The sequence below is a fragment of the Phoxinus phoxinus genome (genome assembly GCF_949152265.1).
Source record: "Phoxinus phoxinus genome assembly, chromosome: 14".
Taxonomy (NCBI): Eukaryota; Metazoa; Chordata; class Actinopteri; order Cypriniformes; family Leuciscidae; genus Phoxinus; species Phoxinus phoxinus.
Window position 1 is genome coordinate 21,774,886 of NC_136889.1, and position 19,656 is coordinate 21,794,541.

General features: G+C 40.7%; 1 protein-coding gene across 1 annotated transcript in view; it reads right to left on the reverse strand.

The window, feature by feature from the left end:
* Nucleotides 1–19,656, reverse strand: part of eys (eyes shut homolog) — a 271,877-nt gene that overhangs the window by 225,779 nt on the left and 26,442 nt on the right. The window contains exons 3-7 of the mRNA XM_079634848.1: nt 16,167–16,283; nt 12,379–12,581; nt 10,205–10,320; nt 7,388–7,502; nt 3,334–3,493 (exon numbers count right to left, since the gene is read on the reverse strand). Coding sequence (XP_079490974.1) covers nt 3,334–3,493; nt 7,388–7,502; nt 10,205–10,320; nt 12,379–12,581; nt 16,167–16,283 — 711 coding nt within the window. The remainder of the gene's footprint in view (nt 1–3,333; nt 3,494–7,387; nt 7,503–10,204; nt 10,321–12,378; nt 12,582–16,166; nt 16,284–19,656) is intronic.

The following is a 19,656-nucleotide window of genomic DNA, read 5'->3' on the forward strand; positions in this document are numbered from 1 at the left end:
GCCAACAATTACATCCGCAAGTGGTTAGGCTTGCCCCGATGCTTTTCAGATGCAGGTCTGTTCGGTCGGAGCATGCTGGAGCTCCCTATCAAATCCATCAGCCTAGGATATAAGCAGGAAAAGGCTCGCCTTGTGCTGGAACTAAAGAACTCTGCAGACCCGCTCATAAGGAGTGCGAATGTCCCCATCCGCACAGGCCGCAAATGGAAGGTGCAAGCAGAGGTGGATCGCGCCATCGCCAGTCTGCAACACCGAGAAGTGATGGGGGCTGTCCAGACCAGTCGTGCTGGGCTGGGCTGGGGAGCAGTGCAGCAATTCTGGTCCAAAGCCACCAAGAGACAGCAGAAGACCATGGTGGTGGACGAAATCACCAGACTGGAGAAGGAGCGCTACCATCTGAAGGCAATATCCCAGGGCACGCAAGGAGCCTGGACGAGATGGGATGCTACCATCAACAGGCGTGTCACCTGGGCGGATATCTGGAGGACGCCTCAATCCAGGCTCAGTTTCCTGTTGAGGGCGACCTACGACACACTTCCATGCCCTAGGAACCTCACGCTGTGGTATGGTGATGAAGTAGGCTGTCATCTGTGTGGGAGCGCCAAGGCAAGTCTCCGACACACCTTGTCGGGATGCAGAGTGGCACTGACCCAGGGACGCTTCAGGTGGCGCCATGATACAATCCTGACGAAGCTGGCCGAGATCCTGGAGGGCTGTAGGGTGGCAGCAAACCAGTCACCAGCAATAGAAGAGCATGCCCTGACAGGATTTGTAAAGCCTGGTGGTACACACCTATTTCCTGCGCAGAAGAAGAGCAGCATGCTCGCACCAGGTAAAGAGTGGCAGATGCTGGCAGACCTCAGGAAACAGCTGGTCTTTCCAAGAGAGATCATGACTACCACTCTCCGACCAGACATAGTCATGTGGTCCACAGTGGCGAAGCGGGCCCTCCTCATCGAGCTTACCATCCCTTGGGAGGAGAATATGGCAGCAGCCCACGAAAGGAAGCATCAGAAGTACGCCGAGTTAGCAGCGGAGTGCAAAGATGCTGGCTGGAAAGCAACCGTTCACCCTGTGGAGATCGGCTGTCGAGGCTTCGTGGGCAAAGCAGCAGTCCAGCTGCTACATGGAGTGGGCGTAACAGGCTCAAGTCTGAGGAAAGCCACGGGGGTGCTGGGAGAGGAAGCGGAGAAAGGGAGCTATTGGCTTTGGTTGAGGAGGAAAGAAATGGGGTGGGGATCATCACCCCAGTGAAGGCAGCTGCAGGGGGTGGCGGGGAGACGTCCCCAGCATGCCACCGGCCCCCCCGCCTGGAGATGTACTGGTCATGGGGGCGAAACATCAATGAACGGCGGTGTCCAGCTGATGACCCTGCAGCTGTCCCAAAGGCACCGGAGGAGGTGCGACAGGCTGGAAAGCCATAGCAGGTAATGCCACCTCACCTGTACAACAAACTGAATCAAATCAATCAAATCTTTGCATGGAAAAAGCAAGGCAAGCTGTAGAGAGAGAAAAAAAAAAGTCTTATCCAGTGCAAGATCTGCTTCACCGACACTTTTCTCTGCTGTGGCAGAAGTCACATTATCTTCCCTCAACATGTCGTCTGACTTTTGGAGGAAGATTATAATGAAAGCACTTGACATTTCACATTGGCCTTCTGGCAATACTGTGGTGAGAAATGGGACAGGGACGGTCGTTTTTAAGTCTCTAGGGTCATTAATCGAAGGAGATATCGCTAGCATCATCGAGACGTCTAAATAAAACATTGAGGTTTCAGCTGTGACATGTTTTCTCCTAGTAGTATTCTAATCCATTATACAGCCCACAGAGAGGCAGAAATCGTCAGGTGCCTCTTGTCGCTGACAATTGGGATGTGGAAAGATGGATTTCTTCATCTGCTAAGAAGGGAAATAGAGCCATAAAGGAGACTGAGAGGTGATAACAAGGACACAGAAGCATGGGCGATTATCACGTTGACAATATGAGATCTGCCATGTAATATTAAAAGAAATGGGACGGCATTTTTCAGGCAATACAGCTTCATTACATGTTACGGTTTATAGGTGTCATGAAATGCAGATCATCTATAATTCATGTAAAGTGCCTATAAAAGACTTCATATTTTCCTATGCAAGAGCATTAAAATGCAATGCATATCACCGAGATCAACACGTCATGACTGATGAAATCCAGTAAATCATTCCTCGTTTGTTTATTTGTTTCCGGGTTGTTTAGGCAAATGGATCCTCCTGTACTAATGTGCTGGTGGCCAAGCTAATGAAAGATCTTGCTTTCCCAGTTAGATTTACCGATTCAGTGTTCTCTAACCTCTATGTGCCCTTCATTTAGCAGACATGATGAAACAAATTACAGAATAATCCAGTTAGGAGGGCAATGTGCAAAGATGAGTTACGGTAAAGAGATGCCTCAGGGCAGCGGGACTCGTCTCGGTGGGACACACACTCTGAGTCACATTACAGCGGATGACGTTGGACATGAAACTGTGTCATTCAGGCTAGGGCAAAATTCAGAACTGGCTCCTTTTCAAATTCATGAGATGGAATTTGAATAGAACTGGCCATGCCCACAGGATATTAAATGACAAGAAGAGTATTTTACGGAACTGCAATTCCAAGAATTGGTCAAACACAAATTGTGTAATGAAACATAATTACATCATCAATTTAGACTAAATATGCCTATTTTTTCCTGGTAGAATGTTTTCCTCAGTATGTCAAAAAACAAACAAACATATAAATAGTTTTTTTGTCAAACAGCACCATTAAATGTACACACTTTATACAAAATAATTAATATAAAAAAATATAAATGCACTGATTATATATTGATGGTTGGCTTCATTATGAATACAGCATTCAGGGAAATTAATTGTTCTCCCAGCATAAATATTAAAATAATATTTCTGGAAGTTTCCTTTAATTCACAATCAAATTCTTAATCCAGTTTGCTACCATAATCAAAATTCAAGCATTATATTGGGAATTTTGCTTCAGTTTTGTGGTAAGTCTGAGTGTCATGTTACATTCTCAAAAATGTCACCAGCAGAACACATCCACTAGCTGACAGAAATATTGTATATGCTAGGCTATATTCAGAATTATACAGATATAGCTGATATGTAAGAAACATATTTTGCTATATGCAATCTCTGACAAACGTGACAATAATTTCCCTCTCCAATTCTACTGTAGAAAGAAAAATCAATCCGAGTGTGGCTTTAAAAAAAAAGCTTCTGCTGCCAAACTCTCTGCAAACTTCAACATAAATCAGGATAACATATTCCGGAGTTTGTTGATATAGTTTTCTTTTAACCTGTGTATCCAGGGAGACAGGTGCACATATAGTGCGGGGGTGCAGTTGGCTGACTCATACTGATGCAAGTAGCTCCGTTCAAGCATCTGTTTGGATAGGCTAAGCATGCGTTATCCAAGTACTGACAAAACTCCCCCGTCCATCCTGGTGCACAGAGACACTGTAGGGGGAAGACACACAAAAAGTAGTAATTAACCTGAATTATTAGATATTCAATAAATCAGCAAAGCACTAAATACTTCTACAAGTTAAAGAAAAAATACACACATTATGCAATATATACACTGCTGTTCTATTAGTTTGTTTAAACATGCATTCAAGCTTTTGATGAAAAGGTAATTATACTTTTCAATCCCCTATGGTTTTATTAACACTAGAACGGCCATGACGGTCATTTTGACCGTTTAGAATTTTATATCTGCAATAACTTTGTTGAAAAAATAAATAAAATCCCGCTGGTACCTGACTTTTCCTAAAAGTGTCTGTATTTTCATTTAAAATGTTTTTCATATAAATTAAACACAAGGCAAAAAAAACAAATGAACATATTTACCTATTTCGGCCATAGACGGTCATATTGACCGCACTGAATTTCGCGGTATTCTTTTGTTACATTTCCTGCGATTGACCTTTGTCTCTCTCACTGTCAACAGAAAAGGTCAGTAGCGGTCCTGAGTGTTTGCATATATGCTAATTTCTACAAACAAAAAGTATATTAGATTCAATTTGTTGATCAGAAATAGGCTAATAATCTAAGAGTTATTAGACCATTTTCTCTGTTATTATATTAAAATAAAATGTTTTATAATTAAATAAGATACTTTTAGTTGTTATTATCTTGTTCTGAGTTATGTTGAATGGATATGGAAATATAGCCTATCTGTTGTGAATATGCAATAATTACGGCTACCAATTATATTATTATTTATAAATGTATAATTAAACTTGTTTAAATGTACAGTTTGGTGTTGTTTTGTTTTAGATAAAAAAAAAAGATATCCTAATACAATAAATGCAATAATCTCTCAATTGAGTATTTATCATTAAAGATATAGAGTTTGGAATCTAGCGGTCAAAATGACCGCTTGTGGCAGTTCTAGTAGTTATGGAATTCTAGCAATTCTAGTGTTAAATATGCTAAATGTAAAAAAACAAAAAACAACAACACGTAGCTAATTCAGTCCTTGGTAACTCCATGAATCATTACTCAGAAGACAATTATACAGCATAGAGTTTAGGAAGATTAAAGGGGGAGACAGGACGTTTCAGAAAAGAAAAATGTTGCTGATGACCAACACATTCATCACCAATTTGCTAATGAAAACATGTGGCCTGTTTCCTGGACTATGTCAAAGTTTTAATTAAGGATGTGACTGATTAGAAATTACACAACCAGATGCCTCTAAACAGCATGTTAACCAAATCAGCTCTTATAATAACTACTGCTTACATCATCACAGAAACTTCTGCAAAGAAATTCCAATGTGCAACAGCAGCAGTGCAGTTTTTCAAGTTTCAGATTTGTTTTTAGGTTATTTTTAAGGGAAGCAACCAAAGTTCTCAAGCTTTTGAGCTTACCGGAACGTTATCAGCTTACTGTAACATAAAATAGAGAGCTTCTGCTTTCTTACATCTTTTTGAGTTAATGCTGACACACGCCAAAACTAGCTTTTCTCTTCCTTTTGGAGAATGTTGATATTTTTCAGGCCTCATTTTGTTCTTTTTATACATGTAAAATAAATATTTATTTTTTAAATAAATAAAAACTTTTTTTTAATTGTGTCATTATTCGTTCACCTGCATGTCATTCCAAACATGTATTCTATTATCTTTCTAACGAACACAAAAGGATAAATGTAACAAATATTTTCACTTTTAGATTTATCAGTCAGAATCAATCATAGGCCATTCACTCAATGCAAGACATCGCTGTAAACATATTTTTGCATTATATCAAAAGAGCATTTAAATTCATACATTTTGCATAACTGTGAAAAATCCCCATGTATGAACAACCAATTTTGATAGTTTAATAAATTGCACTTGAAGTAAATCAATCCATGTGAAGTGCATATTCGAGAGCACTTCATAACAAAAACAGATGCGACTACATCAATCGACAGTGTATAACTGTGACACATCACTCAAAGTGCAGATCTGTTGATGGGAGTGACAGAAAGATGATATTGAAATAGAAGAGGGTGGCTGAAACCTTGAGACACAAGCATAAATCAAGGATGCTATAATGTGACTGCGAGACTGATTTAAAAAAAATAAAATAAAACATTTCTAAATTAATAGATGTGCATTAGCCACTGGGGCGGGGAGAGATTTTTGGTGAATGTTGAGATGATTTGTCATTTCACAGCTATATTTGCATTGCCATTTTGGGTAGGAAATCAAATGGAACACAATCTTACACTCATCTCCCACTTTATTAGGTACACCTGTTCAACTGCTTGTTAAATCAAATATCTAGTATGCCAATCACATGGCAGGTGCTCAATGCATTTAGTCATGTAGACATGGTTAAGGCTAGTTAGGCTACGTTTACACGTGGGTGGCTATTTTCATAAATGGACATTTCACGCCTCTCCGTTTTCAAAAATAACATTGTGGACACCTGTGAGTTTTCAGAAAAGTGTTAGTTTACACAAACCCGTGTATATGCCGTCAAGAGCATGCCAAACCTGTAGGTGGCAGTGTAACGAGACACTCAAGCCCACGTTAGCCAATCAGAATCCCGAAAATAGTCACATACTGTGACGTCGGCTGCCTAAAACTCTGTTTTTTTAAGTTTACATGCAAACGAAGTTTTCCAAAATCTCCACTCTGGCTGGAGTTTTTAGAAAGAATCGTTTTCAGAGGCGAATTCTCTGTTTGCATGTAAACGAAGGGCACAAATGAAGGGAAATGTCTCCGTTTTTCAAAATAACCACTTAGGTAAACGGGGCCTAACGTTTAACGGGGCCTAACGTTTAACGGGGCCTAACGTTTTTCAAAATAACCACTTAGGTAAACGTGGCCTAAGACGATCTGCTAAAGTTGAAAGTGAGCATCGCAATGGGGAAGAAAGATGATTTAAGTGACTATGAACGTGGCATGTAGTCTTTCAGAAACAACCATCAGACTGGTTTACAGAGAATGGTCCAAAAAATTTAAATTATCCTGTGAGGGGCAGTTCTGTAGGCAAAAATTCCTTTTTGATGCCAGAGGTCAGAGGAGAATGTCCAGACTGGTTTGAGCTGATAGAAAGGCAACAGTAACTCAAATAACCTCTCGTTGCAACCGAGGTCTGCAGAAGAGCATTTCTGAATGCACAACACATCGAACCATGAAGCAGATGGCATGCAGCAGCAGAAGACACACCGGGTGCCACTCCTGTTAGTTATAAGAACAGGAAACTGAGGCAAAAATAAGCACATTCTTTCCAAAATTGGACAATAGAAGATTGAAAAACATTTTGCCTGGTCTGATGAGTCTCGATTTGTGCTTGCTGACCATGTCCATCCACAGTGTTATGACCACAGTGTACCCATCTTCTGATGGCTAGTTCTAACAGGATTGTGTACCACAATAGCTCAAATCACCTCAAACTGGTTTCTTCAACATGACAATGAGTTCACTATATTCAAATGGCCTGCACAGTCACCAGGTCTCAATCCAATAGAGCGTTATTGCGATGTGGTGGAACGGGAGATTCACATCATGGATGTTCAGCCAACAAATATCAGCAACTGTGTGATGCTGTCATGTCAATCTGGACCAGCATCCCTGAGGAATGTTTCCAGCACCTTGTTGAATCTATGTCATGAGGAAGTTCTGGAGGCAAAAGGCAATCCAACCAGTACGAGGAAGGTGTACCTAATAAAATGGCCGTGTGAGTGTATAGACAACATTTCCCCACTAACTTCCTAACAGCACAGCATATACCTCTCTTCTAATCCACAAGTTCTCATTTAACTTCACTTTAATGGAGTAATATAACAAATGTATGTTATCTGAAATTAATTTGTATGTGCAAATAAACCACTGCAAAAATTAGGTTACTTACATTATATCCTCCAACTAGGTTGAGACACAATCCCTCATTCAGGCAGTTAACACTGAGCAGCTTGCAGAAGTCAATTATTTCTTCACAGTTCTTCCCAGAAAAACCTTGTAGGCATCTACAGGAAGATGACATTAACTTTAGCCACATATAAAAATAGATTCTAAGAGGAAAAATACACACAATCACAGTAAATACAGGCACTTTACTGCTGTTTTTAGATGTCACTGGTGTGTCATAATGACCGTAATGCTCCTTGCTGACATTTGTGGAGAATTAAAAGACCTTTAAGCAAACGCATGACAAGAATGTCTGTTAAATGTTCAACCTCTGGCACATATGATTCATATATCCTCTTGTTTCCTTGGCCTCAGTCAGATCTTTGCCTTCCTTCTGCTGTGATAAGACTTCGGTGAAATTATTCTGACACAAAGGCAAGATGACTCAATTATTAACACAGACTCCCAGGTGACCAACTGCTATTGCTTTTATCTGCCCTTCTCTTTACACACACACTATCACCCTCTAGTCATTCTTTTTCTCAATTTTTAATTCATTTTTCCACTTTCAATATCTATCTTATCTTCCGTTTGCCTTTTAGTCGGATGGGCCATCAAATGTATTGATTCAAGTAATCTTTGCTAATAAAAACTAGAAAGATGAACAGGAGCAAGAGAAGACATAGCTGTAAACCCCCCAAGGACTGAAGAACTCATAAAGCAGCTGAAACTGTAGCGGATTCCCTCATTATCAGCAGGAAGTAATTCAAAAGCTGTCAAAGGCTGAATATTGAACCTTACAACTGGAAATATAATGAACATTTCAGTCTCTACAGACTTTATTCCTATTTTTGGCCAGTATAATCACATACTAAGAAACACACACAATCATAGCATACATGATTGTGGCGAGCAGGACGAGGCCGAGGTTTGTTAATAGTAACATTACTGTTGTTTTGCATTAATAAGTGCAGTTACTAATAATATATATTACATGTTTATTTCTAGAAAATGCACATTTGACAGTAAAGCACTGAGTTGAGATGCAGATAAAATTAACTTTTAACAACAACCTTATTTTTATATAGGAAGTGGAAATGGCTAATAAGCCAATAATAATTCATTATATTTATATAGCGTTTTTCTTGGCACTCAAAGCGCTTTACATAGAAGGGGGGAATCTCCTCAACCACCACCAATGTGCAGCATCCACCTGGATGATCCGACGGAAAGCCATAGTGAGCCAGAATGCCCACCACACACCGGCTTACTGGTGGAGAGGAGACAGAGTGATGAAGCCAATCAGTATATGGAGATGATTAGGAGGCCATGATGGATAGGGGCTAATGGGCAAATTTGACCAGGATGCCAGGGTTACACCCCTACTCATTCGAAGGACGATGGTGGGATTGTTAATGACCACAGAGAGTCAGGACATTGGTTTAACGTCTCATCTGAAGGATGGTGCTTTTTGACAGTATAGTCTCCCCATCACTATACTGGGGCGTTAGGACCCACACAGACCACAGGGTGAGCACCCGCTGCTGGCCTCACTAACACCTCTTCTAACAGCTACCTAGTTTTCCCACGAGGTTTCCAATCTTCCAGGACTTCTTCTGCAACCAAGCCTTAGTGAAAGTTGAGGTATACTTGGGATCATTGTCCTGTTGGAAGGTCCAATGACGCCCACACTTCAGCTTCCTCATTGACGGCATTTCTCCTAGGATTTCCTGATATATACAAATGAATTAATTTTGCCACATGCTGCAGGTTTCCAGCGCCAGAGGCTGCAAAGCAGCCCCAGAGCATCACCGAGCACCACAATGCTTTGAGCCGTACGGTCCCATACATGGGATTTTTATTTCTGTGTCCCTGAGAGTACGGTCCCACATGTGATTTAGGCAAGGCAAGTTTATTTATATAGCACATTTCATACACAATGGTAATTCAAAGTGCTTTACATAGAATACATTTAAATAATCAAAAGAAATAAGAATAATTAAAACAGTTTAGAATAAAAAATAAAATACAGTACAAACAGTCGGACGAACAGTGGCACAGTGCTCATTCATTAAATGCACAGCTAAACAGATGCATTTTGAGTCTAAATATTATAGACCAAATAAGTCTATAATATTTAAATATCAATAAAGTGGAGTCTATATTTTTTAATTAGTTTTAGATAAACAATAAAGCATGACAATATTTGCACTGTTGTAAAAACACAGATTAGTGAGCATTAGGGGAATTGAAGGTGTCAGAATAAACATGAGAGTCTGACCAATCATGTCAATCATGTCATGTCAAGCTTGAACAGCCGCTCTGGAGAAGATGCGCTGACTGAGCTGTACTTTAATGGCATACGTCACAGTAACGTGGTGAAGACACTGTCTCAAGTCGGTCAACATTTCTAACTGACATGCACTGCTGCAAATCTAATGCAGATCAGTATGCGCAGCAAAGCATGAAGTTGAATATATAACAAGACTGATTAACAACATACACCTTGGATCAATGAAGGAAGCAAACCTTAAACACTGAGAAAAGCAATATCAAACTTCAAAATAAGAGCACAACATGGACATGAAAACAGAATACCACAACTCTGATATTGGAATAACATGCACTAAAGAATAATTCAAAATAAGACAAGAGATACTAAATTAAGAAGTTAATTCAAGTTCAACTTTCCAATTAAAAGCATTCCTATAGTTTTTTTAAGGCTGTGACAAGAGAAATGATAATTAAAATGCCTTCATCAGAAATGCTAATGCTGTTGACCTGAGCTAAAAAAGTCATTAAGTATTCTCAATTCTCTTACCTGCAATGATACTGGCCATTCTGAATAACACAGAGGCCACCATTGAGACAGGGCAAAGTGCCACACACCACCGCCTGCTCCGAGCATTTCGGGTTTACACAAATGCATGTGGAATTCTGTATAAAAGAAACAAAACACCCCAAGGAGAGTTGGTTACATGTCAATTGGAACACTAAGGTGAGCTTGAATACCATTATATTTGCATCACCTAACACATTTTCACCAAGTGCCGTTGGTGCTTGGCCAGAGCTGGGGCTTGGGCCAGGGGATCTGCAAACTCACATTTCCACTAATTTGAAACCCAAACAATGTAACTGGCTACTGTAACCCAGCCGCAAACAATGTAACTGGCTATGTAACACATCCGCAAACAAGCTTAGTGCAGTTTGTTAGTAGTTTTAAGAACCTATTTAAACATCTCTCAGCAGTTTAAGCGTGTCTCAGCAGTTTTCTCTTACATCTTATTGCACTTGAATGGTTGAAATACACACACAATTATGTCAAAATGCCCATTCTGTGGAGTATTCATGTTCACAGTCGGTTATGCCTCAAGTGAAAGTAACAAGTCGGATGTAAACCAGATGTGTATCAGTATATTGGATCCATGCATTCGCTGAAGTGACAGCAGCCTATTAAACCTAATTTGACCTGTCTGTGTCAAGACAAACAAAAGTTAAAATAACGTATTGCTCTTGACTGAATAACTTTTTAGCTTAAATAAGAAAAACATTATATTTGATTCAGTGAAGACTATGCAGTATTTTATTTTCACATTTGATTATTCCATTTCTGTTCTATTTCTAAATTACATGTTAAATAAACCTATTGTACCTAAAAAAAAAAAAAATGTTTAATTAAAAATGTTCTCAAACAAAAATCGAAATAAATTAAATAAAAAAATAATTGTATCTCGTGAAATAAGATTTTGGTCATATCGCCAAAGTAATTTATTAAGTAATTTAATTAGTTTTATGGTCACAGGTTGGCCTTAATGTAATTGACAGACAAAAAATAAAAGTGATAAAAGTGATGTTATATTAGTAAAATAAATCATTCAATTTCATATGGATGGACAAAATAAACCGACTGGAGTAGCTGTACTGCACACAGCGAGTCAAAAAAAAACTTGACTGATGTTATTGCTTCCTGGTTTGAGACCACCTTTATTTGAGAGGAAACGTGCAGAACGGGGCCAGATTGGACACCGGCTCTGGCACCAGCTCAGGCACCCTGTCGGTAACCTTGGACTGCCTACAGGACAAACAAAATTAGTGACTTAGAACATTTTTTTTTTTTTTGGAGCTGATCATGCCAAACCTGGGAAATAACCAGCACTGGAGCATCCAGAGCTGAATAAGCAGTGCAATAGACAAGGCATTAGCTGGTGCTGCTCTCCGACTTTCACTAACCGATCCTGACAACAATATTATTTCTGACTCAGTCGTTCAAAGATGAGTAATAGAAGCTGAGAACAATCCTAGATGAAAGTAATACGGAGACTCCCACTGATATAAGCATTGGTGCAGTTCTGGAGCGGCGTGAAGGATTATTTCATTTTCATACAGATGAGCTCTCTTAGGAGGATGTCTCAGACAGACCAAATCAATGTCAAACAAATCAATTTAATGTGTCTGAGTGTGTGTATGTGTGTTAGAGAGAGATTAAAGTCTATCTTTACTGTCCATGCTCTCAAATGACTAAGGTACCTCATGAGAATCTGCAATGGACAGGCCTGTGCTGAATTTCACTACCAAGTAAATGAAGGTCACACAAGACAATTAGTCTGCCACTGGCCCACTTTCTTCTAAATTCATCTCTTCATTACAGTAATGGATCATGAACACCAGACTGTAACTGTAACAATCTGGGGAAACATTTCTAAGTGAACATGGCACAAACGTCCCATAATTCCATTTATTGTGCAATACTGAATATGCAACAACTTGCTCCAGTCCAATAAAAAAAATATTACATATGCCATGCCCATTCTGCTATCAAAACAATTATTAATGGTTATTGTAACCTTCAACGTGACACAGGCTGATCCGCTTCAGGTGTGTCACAGAAATTTGCATGTGGCATTTCAAATTAATCACATTCTCTCAGGCCAAAAATAAAATAAAAACCAGCATTAGGTGCAATGTTGAAAATGTAGAAAAAAGAAAAGGCCTCACAAGTTTGTCTATGGTGCAGGCTTCGTCCAATTGACATCCGTTAGACTTGCAGAAGCTGTCAACCTCAGTGGTGGTCTCACAGTTGAGGCCTGTGAAACCCCCTGGGCATGTGCAAACATATCCATTTGCAGTCTCCTCACAGCGACCGTCATTCCAGCAAGGGTTTGAATCGCAGAGGAGCCTCTTTCGATCACAGTAAGTACCTGCAATGCAAAAATTTGTTGGGAATGAATGGATATTAAACGATCATCATTAAAATGAATGAAAACACATGCTTCCGTCAAGCATTCGTGCGTAACAACTTTGATGAATGATTAAATCTTTCATTTTGTGAATTTTTTTTCTTAATTTTTTTTTACAAACTTTTACTGTAATAAGTGTAAATACTGAAGTTATACCAGAAATTAGTTTTTTGGTTTGATTTATGTAGTTTGACTTGAGATTTTCTATACTTTTGCTTAACCTTTATTACTTTCATCTTAACACCGGGTATGTGCCAGTGATTAAATCACAACCGTAATGGGATTTGCAATAACACATTCCCTCTCAGGATCGATTCAATTAATAAACATCAGCACGTATTTTCTTAAAGTAAGTTCTTCTGTTTACCAGTGCTTAAAATTAATGCATTAAAATGAATAATAATAAAAAACTATTGTAGAAAAAAATCATGTTCAAATTTTATTCAAATACACCAAATCTGATTTAAGACAGCTGATCTTTAGCTCCAAATCATGTTCATAATAATTGCATGCTTCTGACTGCTTAGTGAGAACAAATGTTCAAACTTTACGACTGCAACGACAGCGAATTGCTCCAGCATATCAACAGTACTGAAAGTATCAGCGTGGCGTCCCATGGCTCTCATTTGGTCTGATGAAAAATGAGAACAAAGCTCATTTTACTCTCCCACTTCTCTGGATGCTTCACTAATGTGAAGGTTCAAGGGCCCAAATTATGTCCCCGTCGTCCATAAAACAAGCAAGCAACCTGATCATACTGGCTGAAGGTTTTGGACCGAGAACATCTAGGCTGCGTGTTCCTCTAAGGTAACTCTGGATTGGAACATCAGTCTGATTTCCGCTCCTCGCAGGTTAAATTTAGACTTGACTATGCAGCACTGTAGGTTCAAGGTGAACATGATTTGATTTTATTCCCTAGTGGTTCTCTGTTTGCTTTTGCTTTCCCCCCCTCCATGTTCCTCAGCAGGAGCTAACTCATTTATCTTCCTTGTTACTGCGTTTTCCTTTTGTCGTTCAGTTTTTTTTAAAGCATATTCCAGAGTGTTAAGCTCACGGGATGATACAAAGGTCATCAGTCCCAGAGGCACCCAACTGCTTTTGAGGACACACCACTGGGCGTCAGTCTAAGTCACTCTCTGCAGTGTTTCTCAGGGATCCACGATGGGAAATTGAAAATGAAAAGCTCTTGACACAAAGCTTAATATATTCTTTTATGTTTACAAGAACTACAGTACCTTTAATTGGCAACCATCCCTTGCAAGAGGTCTAGTAAAGCATCATATAGGTACATGATTCAATGTTTGATAAAGGTTGATGACTTCATGAAGGTTGATGAAAATCATAAAAGCAGTGATATGAAACAGATAGTGACACCCTGCCGTGCACTACCTTGAGATATAAACCCATCTAAATCAAAAGCCAACCTTGCTATTAAAATCATTCAGAAACGAGACAATTACAGGATTTGAATTTCCACAAAAACCATGGGGCAGGTGAATAGCTAAAATAATAGTGTACCCGATAGGGCATATACTATTAATTTTGTAACATGCGGATACAAAAACCGCTGGCAGACTGAATAAGGTACACAGGAGAGTGGAATCAAAAGAAAATCTCATTTGAAGTGTCCCACGAGTGGGCCTCATTATTATGTGTGCGTAGGCTCTGGTCCGTAAGGGCAGTCGGGAACCGGGCCAGCCGTTAACTTCACTATGATTAATGGGGTGACAGCTTGGGCAAAGTCAGAGAGCTGCTGGCCCCACAGGGTGCCCGAACCGAGCAGAACTGGAGACCAGTTACTTTCAGTTCCTTGCAAGGTGCTCCAAGAATATGCAATGAGAGGCCGTGCTGATCACAGTGCAACAGTTCTTGTGGTTATCTGCCATCAAATTGAGGTGAATCATTTGTAATATGTGGCTGCGATAAAGGCAAATGAGACACAGAGATGTTATACTCAAAACCATGCTCATGGAACAAGATTTTTTGAAAACTTGCAGAAGAATTAATCTCCAACATGTCAGCTTCACACAAAAGCAAACATTGTCACATCTTACTGCAGTGCTGGACTCTTAAGCCATATAATACAACATACTGTATATAGTTTGGGGTCAGTATTTTTAATTAAATTAATAATTGTATTCAAGGGTGCATTAAATTGATCGGTAACACTTTTCAATAAGGTTTAATTTGTTAACATTGGTGAACTAACAATGAGCAATATATTTGTTATTCTACAGTATTTATCCATCTTCATTAATGTTAGTTAATAAATGTATTGCTATATTAATAAATGCGGTAGAAGTGCAGTTCATTCTTAGTTCATGTGAACTAAAGTAGTTAACTCATGTTGTTAACTAATGAAACCTTATTGTAAAGTGTTATCAAATAAATGCTGTTCTTTTGAATATTTTATTCATCAAAGAAAAAGAAACATACCACGGTTTCCATAAAAATATTAAGCAACACAACGTTTTTAAACATTGATAATAAATAAAAAAAGTTCAACTTCAAATCAACTTAGAATGTTTCTGAAGGATCATGTGACACTGAAGACATGCTGCAAATTCACAATATTAGCACAATATCACAGTTAGTTGTTAGTTGATATTTGAGTAAGATATAATAAATAAAAAAGAGGCCATTTTTCGCGATGCAGATTGCAAAGTGTTCCTTTGCCAGTTTACTCTGAGTGGTTAATCTCAAGTGAAAATTCATCATAGATTGTGATAGTCCTAAATCTGTGTCAGACAAACCAGACATTTTTCTTCCACATTAAAGCTGTAGGCATGACATTAGAGCTGCTATCTGCTTGAACAAACAGGCGCTACACAAAAGTCAATTAATCAAAAAGCAAAGGCCACCTGGACCTCAGACTGGAGTCTTTATCATGATGTTATTATCAGGAACACCCAAGGGACCATGAAACTTTTGTTACACATTTGTGGGTGAGATGCTCATTAGCCCAGCAATGGTTTTACAGAAGCAAATGAGACTCATTACTTTTCAAACGCCTGTCACTGCCGTGCCTTACAAACAGACTGGAAAGGACACAGGAGCATGCATTTTTTATTTCCATTGCTGTTCTACAGGAAAGGCCCCATTCGTGAGTTTTATCAACCCTAGCATTATTACTCAAATGAAGCCACAGCTAAAGCCTTTATTAAATAATTGGTCATTTATGCGCCAAGAATCTTCTAAAGACCTTCTTATATGAAGGCTTCAATTGTTAAATTTTTCAAATCCGCTTCTTCACTTAGGAAAGACAGCTTAATGCTAGTAGAGATAAAAAAATTAAAAAAAGCCTCACTCAGATTTGAGTTTGCATAATTGTGCTACCATTGTGAAGGCACACACAATGACCCATCATTAATCACATGACTCATTATCAAAACATAATGAGTCAAATGAAGCCAAAAAGTAAAAAATTAAACATGCATTATTGGACCTCAGAAGAAATATCACTCAATAGTGAAGAGCATAATTCACTCTAGGCTTTCTAAAATTATTCTGATTTTAATTAAAAAAACTGTAAACGTATATACTTGCCTGTATATCCTGTGACACATTCACATCTGTAGGAAGTTGTTGAGACCTGTACACAAGCTCCTTCCTTGCACCCTTTTCTGCAATTCTGATGTCCAATGATTTCAGAGCAGTTGACACCTTTGGTGTGAAAATAGACATTATATTGAATCAATGCATATACATTATCAGATTTGTTGACATGCCTTGTCAAAATGGTTTATATAATTATATAATGTAAAGGATTTCAGAAGAAATTCCTGCCTTCAAATAATTATATATCACCTTCAGTGATAACTACAAATATTGCTTTTACAAAACGTCATATAATAAATGCAATCTGGTTTGAACTTTGCAAAAATTGCAAATATCATCAACACATATTAAAGGAATACCCAGTTCAATGCAGTATTATTTTCCTGGCATTGTAAGTTATTTGCCATTCAAGTGAAGTGGGCGGTTATTTTAAATGCCAAACTAAAAACAACAACACCGTGTCATAAAAGTAGTCCATGAAACGGTAAGCATTGTCACACAAACCTTCTAAATTCGTACGATAGCTTTGTGTGAGGAGTAGAGTGAAATTTAAGTCATTATTCACGTTACTATCTATCGTCGCGTTTATGTGTAAATAGCTTTTTCAAAATCCAGCGTTTAAAGAAGCGCGCTCCGCACCGACGCGATTGGTCATGTGACACGAGACAACGCTAGTTACGCATGTAACTGTGGTTCTGTGAATTCTGGATGACCGCCAGAGGCAGTGTAAACACTATGGATTATCGCAGCGCCAGCCAGATAGGTCGAGAGAATATACCAACAAAGTCACGTGGCGTGACGTATGCTGAGCCCTGGAGGTTATAGGCTACAGTAGCTCAGCACTCTACCTCGGTACGCCTTTCTCGCCCAGAATTCACAGAACCACAGTTACATGCGTAACTAGCGTTCTGTTTCATTCTTACTGACCGCCAGAGGCAGTGTAAACACTATGGATGACACATACCAACATAGTCATGAGGAATGCCACCCACCTGATGAAATTAAGGCTGCTCCAGAAGAACCGCAGAACTAACGGCATGATGAGCAGCAACGTTGACTTTATAAAACCGGGCAAACGTGCATGGAGAAGTCCAGGTAGCAGCAGTGCAGATATCCACCAGAGAAACTCCTCTGAAAACAGCCCATGAAGATGAGATGGCCCTAGTGGAATGGCAAGTTAGTCCCCAGGGCAGTGGTCTCCCTGCTGCCTTGTAAGCCAGTGTAATGGTCTCTACTATCCAGTTCGACAACCTCTGCTTCGACACTGGAGCACCTTTCTTCGCACCACCATAGCAGACAAATAACTGGTCCGTCTGTCTAAATTGAACAGTAGAGTTCACATAATACTTCAAGGCACGAACAGGACACAAAAGTTGGGCACTTGAATCAGACCCTGAAGAAGTCTGAAAAGACGCCAGTTCAATGTGCTGATTTATGAACTGAGGAAGAAGGACCTTCGGAAGAAAAGAAGGATTGGGTCGTAGAACCACCCCGGAGTCATCCGGTAACCAACGCAAGCACGGTTCGCTAACAGACAGCGCGTGCAACTCACTGACCCGTTTCGCAGTAGCAATAGCTAACAAAAAAGAAGTCTTCAAGGACAACATTTTAACGTCAATGCCTTGCAAGGGCTCAAACTGGGGTGAACACAGGAATGCAAGCACAAGTGACAAATCCCACACAGGAAAACTAGGATTCCGAGCAGGGTTCAGACGGCGCGCGCCCTTCAGAAAACTGCAGACAAGACTGTGAGAGCCCAGCGAAGAGCCGCCAACTGGAACATGATACGCAGAAATCGCAGCAACGTATACTTTCAACGTGGAAGCTGCTTTTCCTTCCTCCAGTAAGCGTTGAAGAAAGCTTAAGATATTCGGGATGTCACATTTTGCAGGATCAAGCCCTTGTTCCTCACACCATGTAGAAAAAAGCTTCCAACGGGAAGCATAAATCTGCCGTGTGGAAGAAGCCCTGGCATTAGAGATGGTGTGAATAACAGCAGGGTCACAATGCTCCAGGGAAGGATTTAGCCCAATGGCCAGACCCAAAGCTGCAGACGTGCCGGGTCCGGGTGCCAGACACTGGCCTCCAGCTGGGAGAGGAGGTCCTTCCTGGGGGGAAGCTTCCATGGATTCCCTGTCAGAAGTCTCAGCAACAAAGGAAACCATGGTCTGGCTGGCCACCGTGGTGCCACCAGCAACACTCTGTGCTTGCGCAGGGAGATCCTGTGCAACGTCTCCCATAACAGAGGGATAGGTGGAAACGCATATAGCAGGCAGTTCGGCCATTCGTGAGACAGCGCATCCTGGCCCAGGGGGCTGGACACTTCTGTTCTTGCGAACCATAATCGGCAGTGGGTGGTCATCTCTGAAGCAAAAAGATCCACCTCTGCTCTTCCAAATCGTAGCCAGATCTCCTGCACTACAACTGGATGAAGCCTCCATTCTCCTGGGTGTACTTGATCCCTGGAAAGAGCATCCGCTGTCTGGTTGCACACTCCTGGAATATGAGCTGCCCTCAGTGAAGCGAGTCGTGGCTGACACCAAGTCAGGATCTCTTGAGTCAGCTGCAGAGACCTGCGGGATCTCGTGCCGCCCTGGTGGTTCAGATGGAACACCGTTGAGGTATTGTCGGACCGAACGAGAACATGGCGGCCTGCCAGAACCGGCATGAAGTACTTTAGGGCCAAGAACACTGCTCTTAGTTCTAGCAGGTTGATATGTTCTGTGGCCTGGATCGGTGTCCAGCGCCCGCAAATACCCCTCCGATTCCACGTTGCTCCCCATCCTGTGAGGGAAGCGTCTGTCGTGACCAACTCCCGACGAGAGGGAACAACACCCAGGGGCACTCCTGCCTTCAGAAACTCTAACTGTCTCCACCGCCTCAACGCACATATGCAACGGTGAGAAATCACAACCAGTCGATGGCGATGCCTGGTGGGATCTAGCCGCAAACTGTTGTTCCATAACTGGAGTGGCCTGAGGTGGAGTAAACCCAGGGGAATCACCACTGTAGCCGCTGTTAACATCCCTATCAGTCGTAGGACCACCTCGTACTGCAAAGACACCCCCGGGCGAAAGCGAGCCAAAAGTTGCAGAATGTTCGTCACACGTTCCTGAGACAGGGAGGCAGACATTAGACAGGAATTCAGGGTCATTCCTATGAACGTAGTGGTCCGTGATGGAATCAGACGGCTCTTTTTCTCGTTCACAGAAAACCCCAGCTTCTGCACATGTCTCAAAAGCAGTCTGGAGTCTTGTACAGCCTGCCGCTCTGTTGGGGCACAGAGAAGCCAGTCGTCCAAATAAGGAAGAATACGCATGCCTCTCATCCAAAGAGGAGACAGAGCTGCGCTCACACACCTTGTGAAGACGCGAGGAGCAAGGGAAAGGCCGAAGGGTAGCACTTTGAACTGATAGGCTTGATTCAGGAAACTGAAACGCAGAAACTTTCTGTGATGTACAGCAATTGGGACATGAAA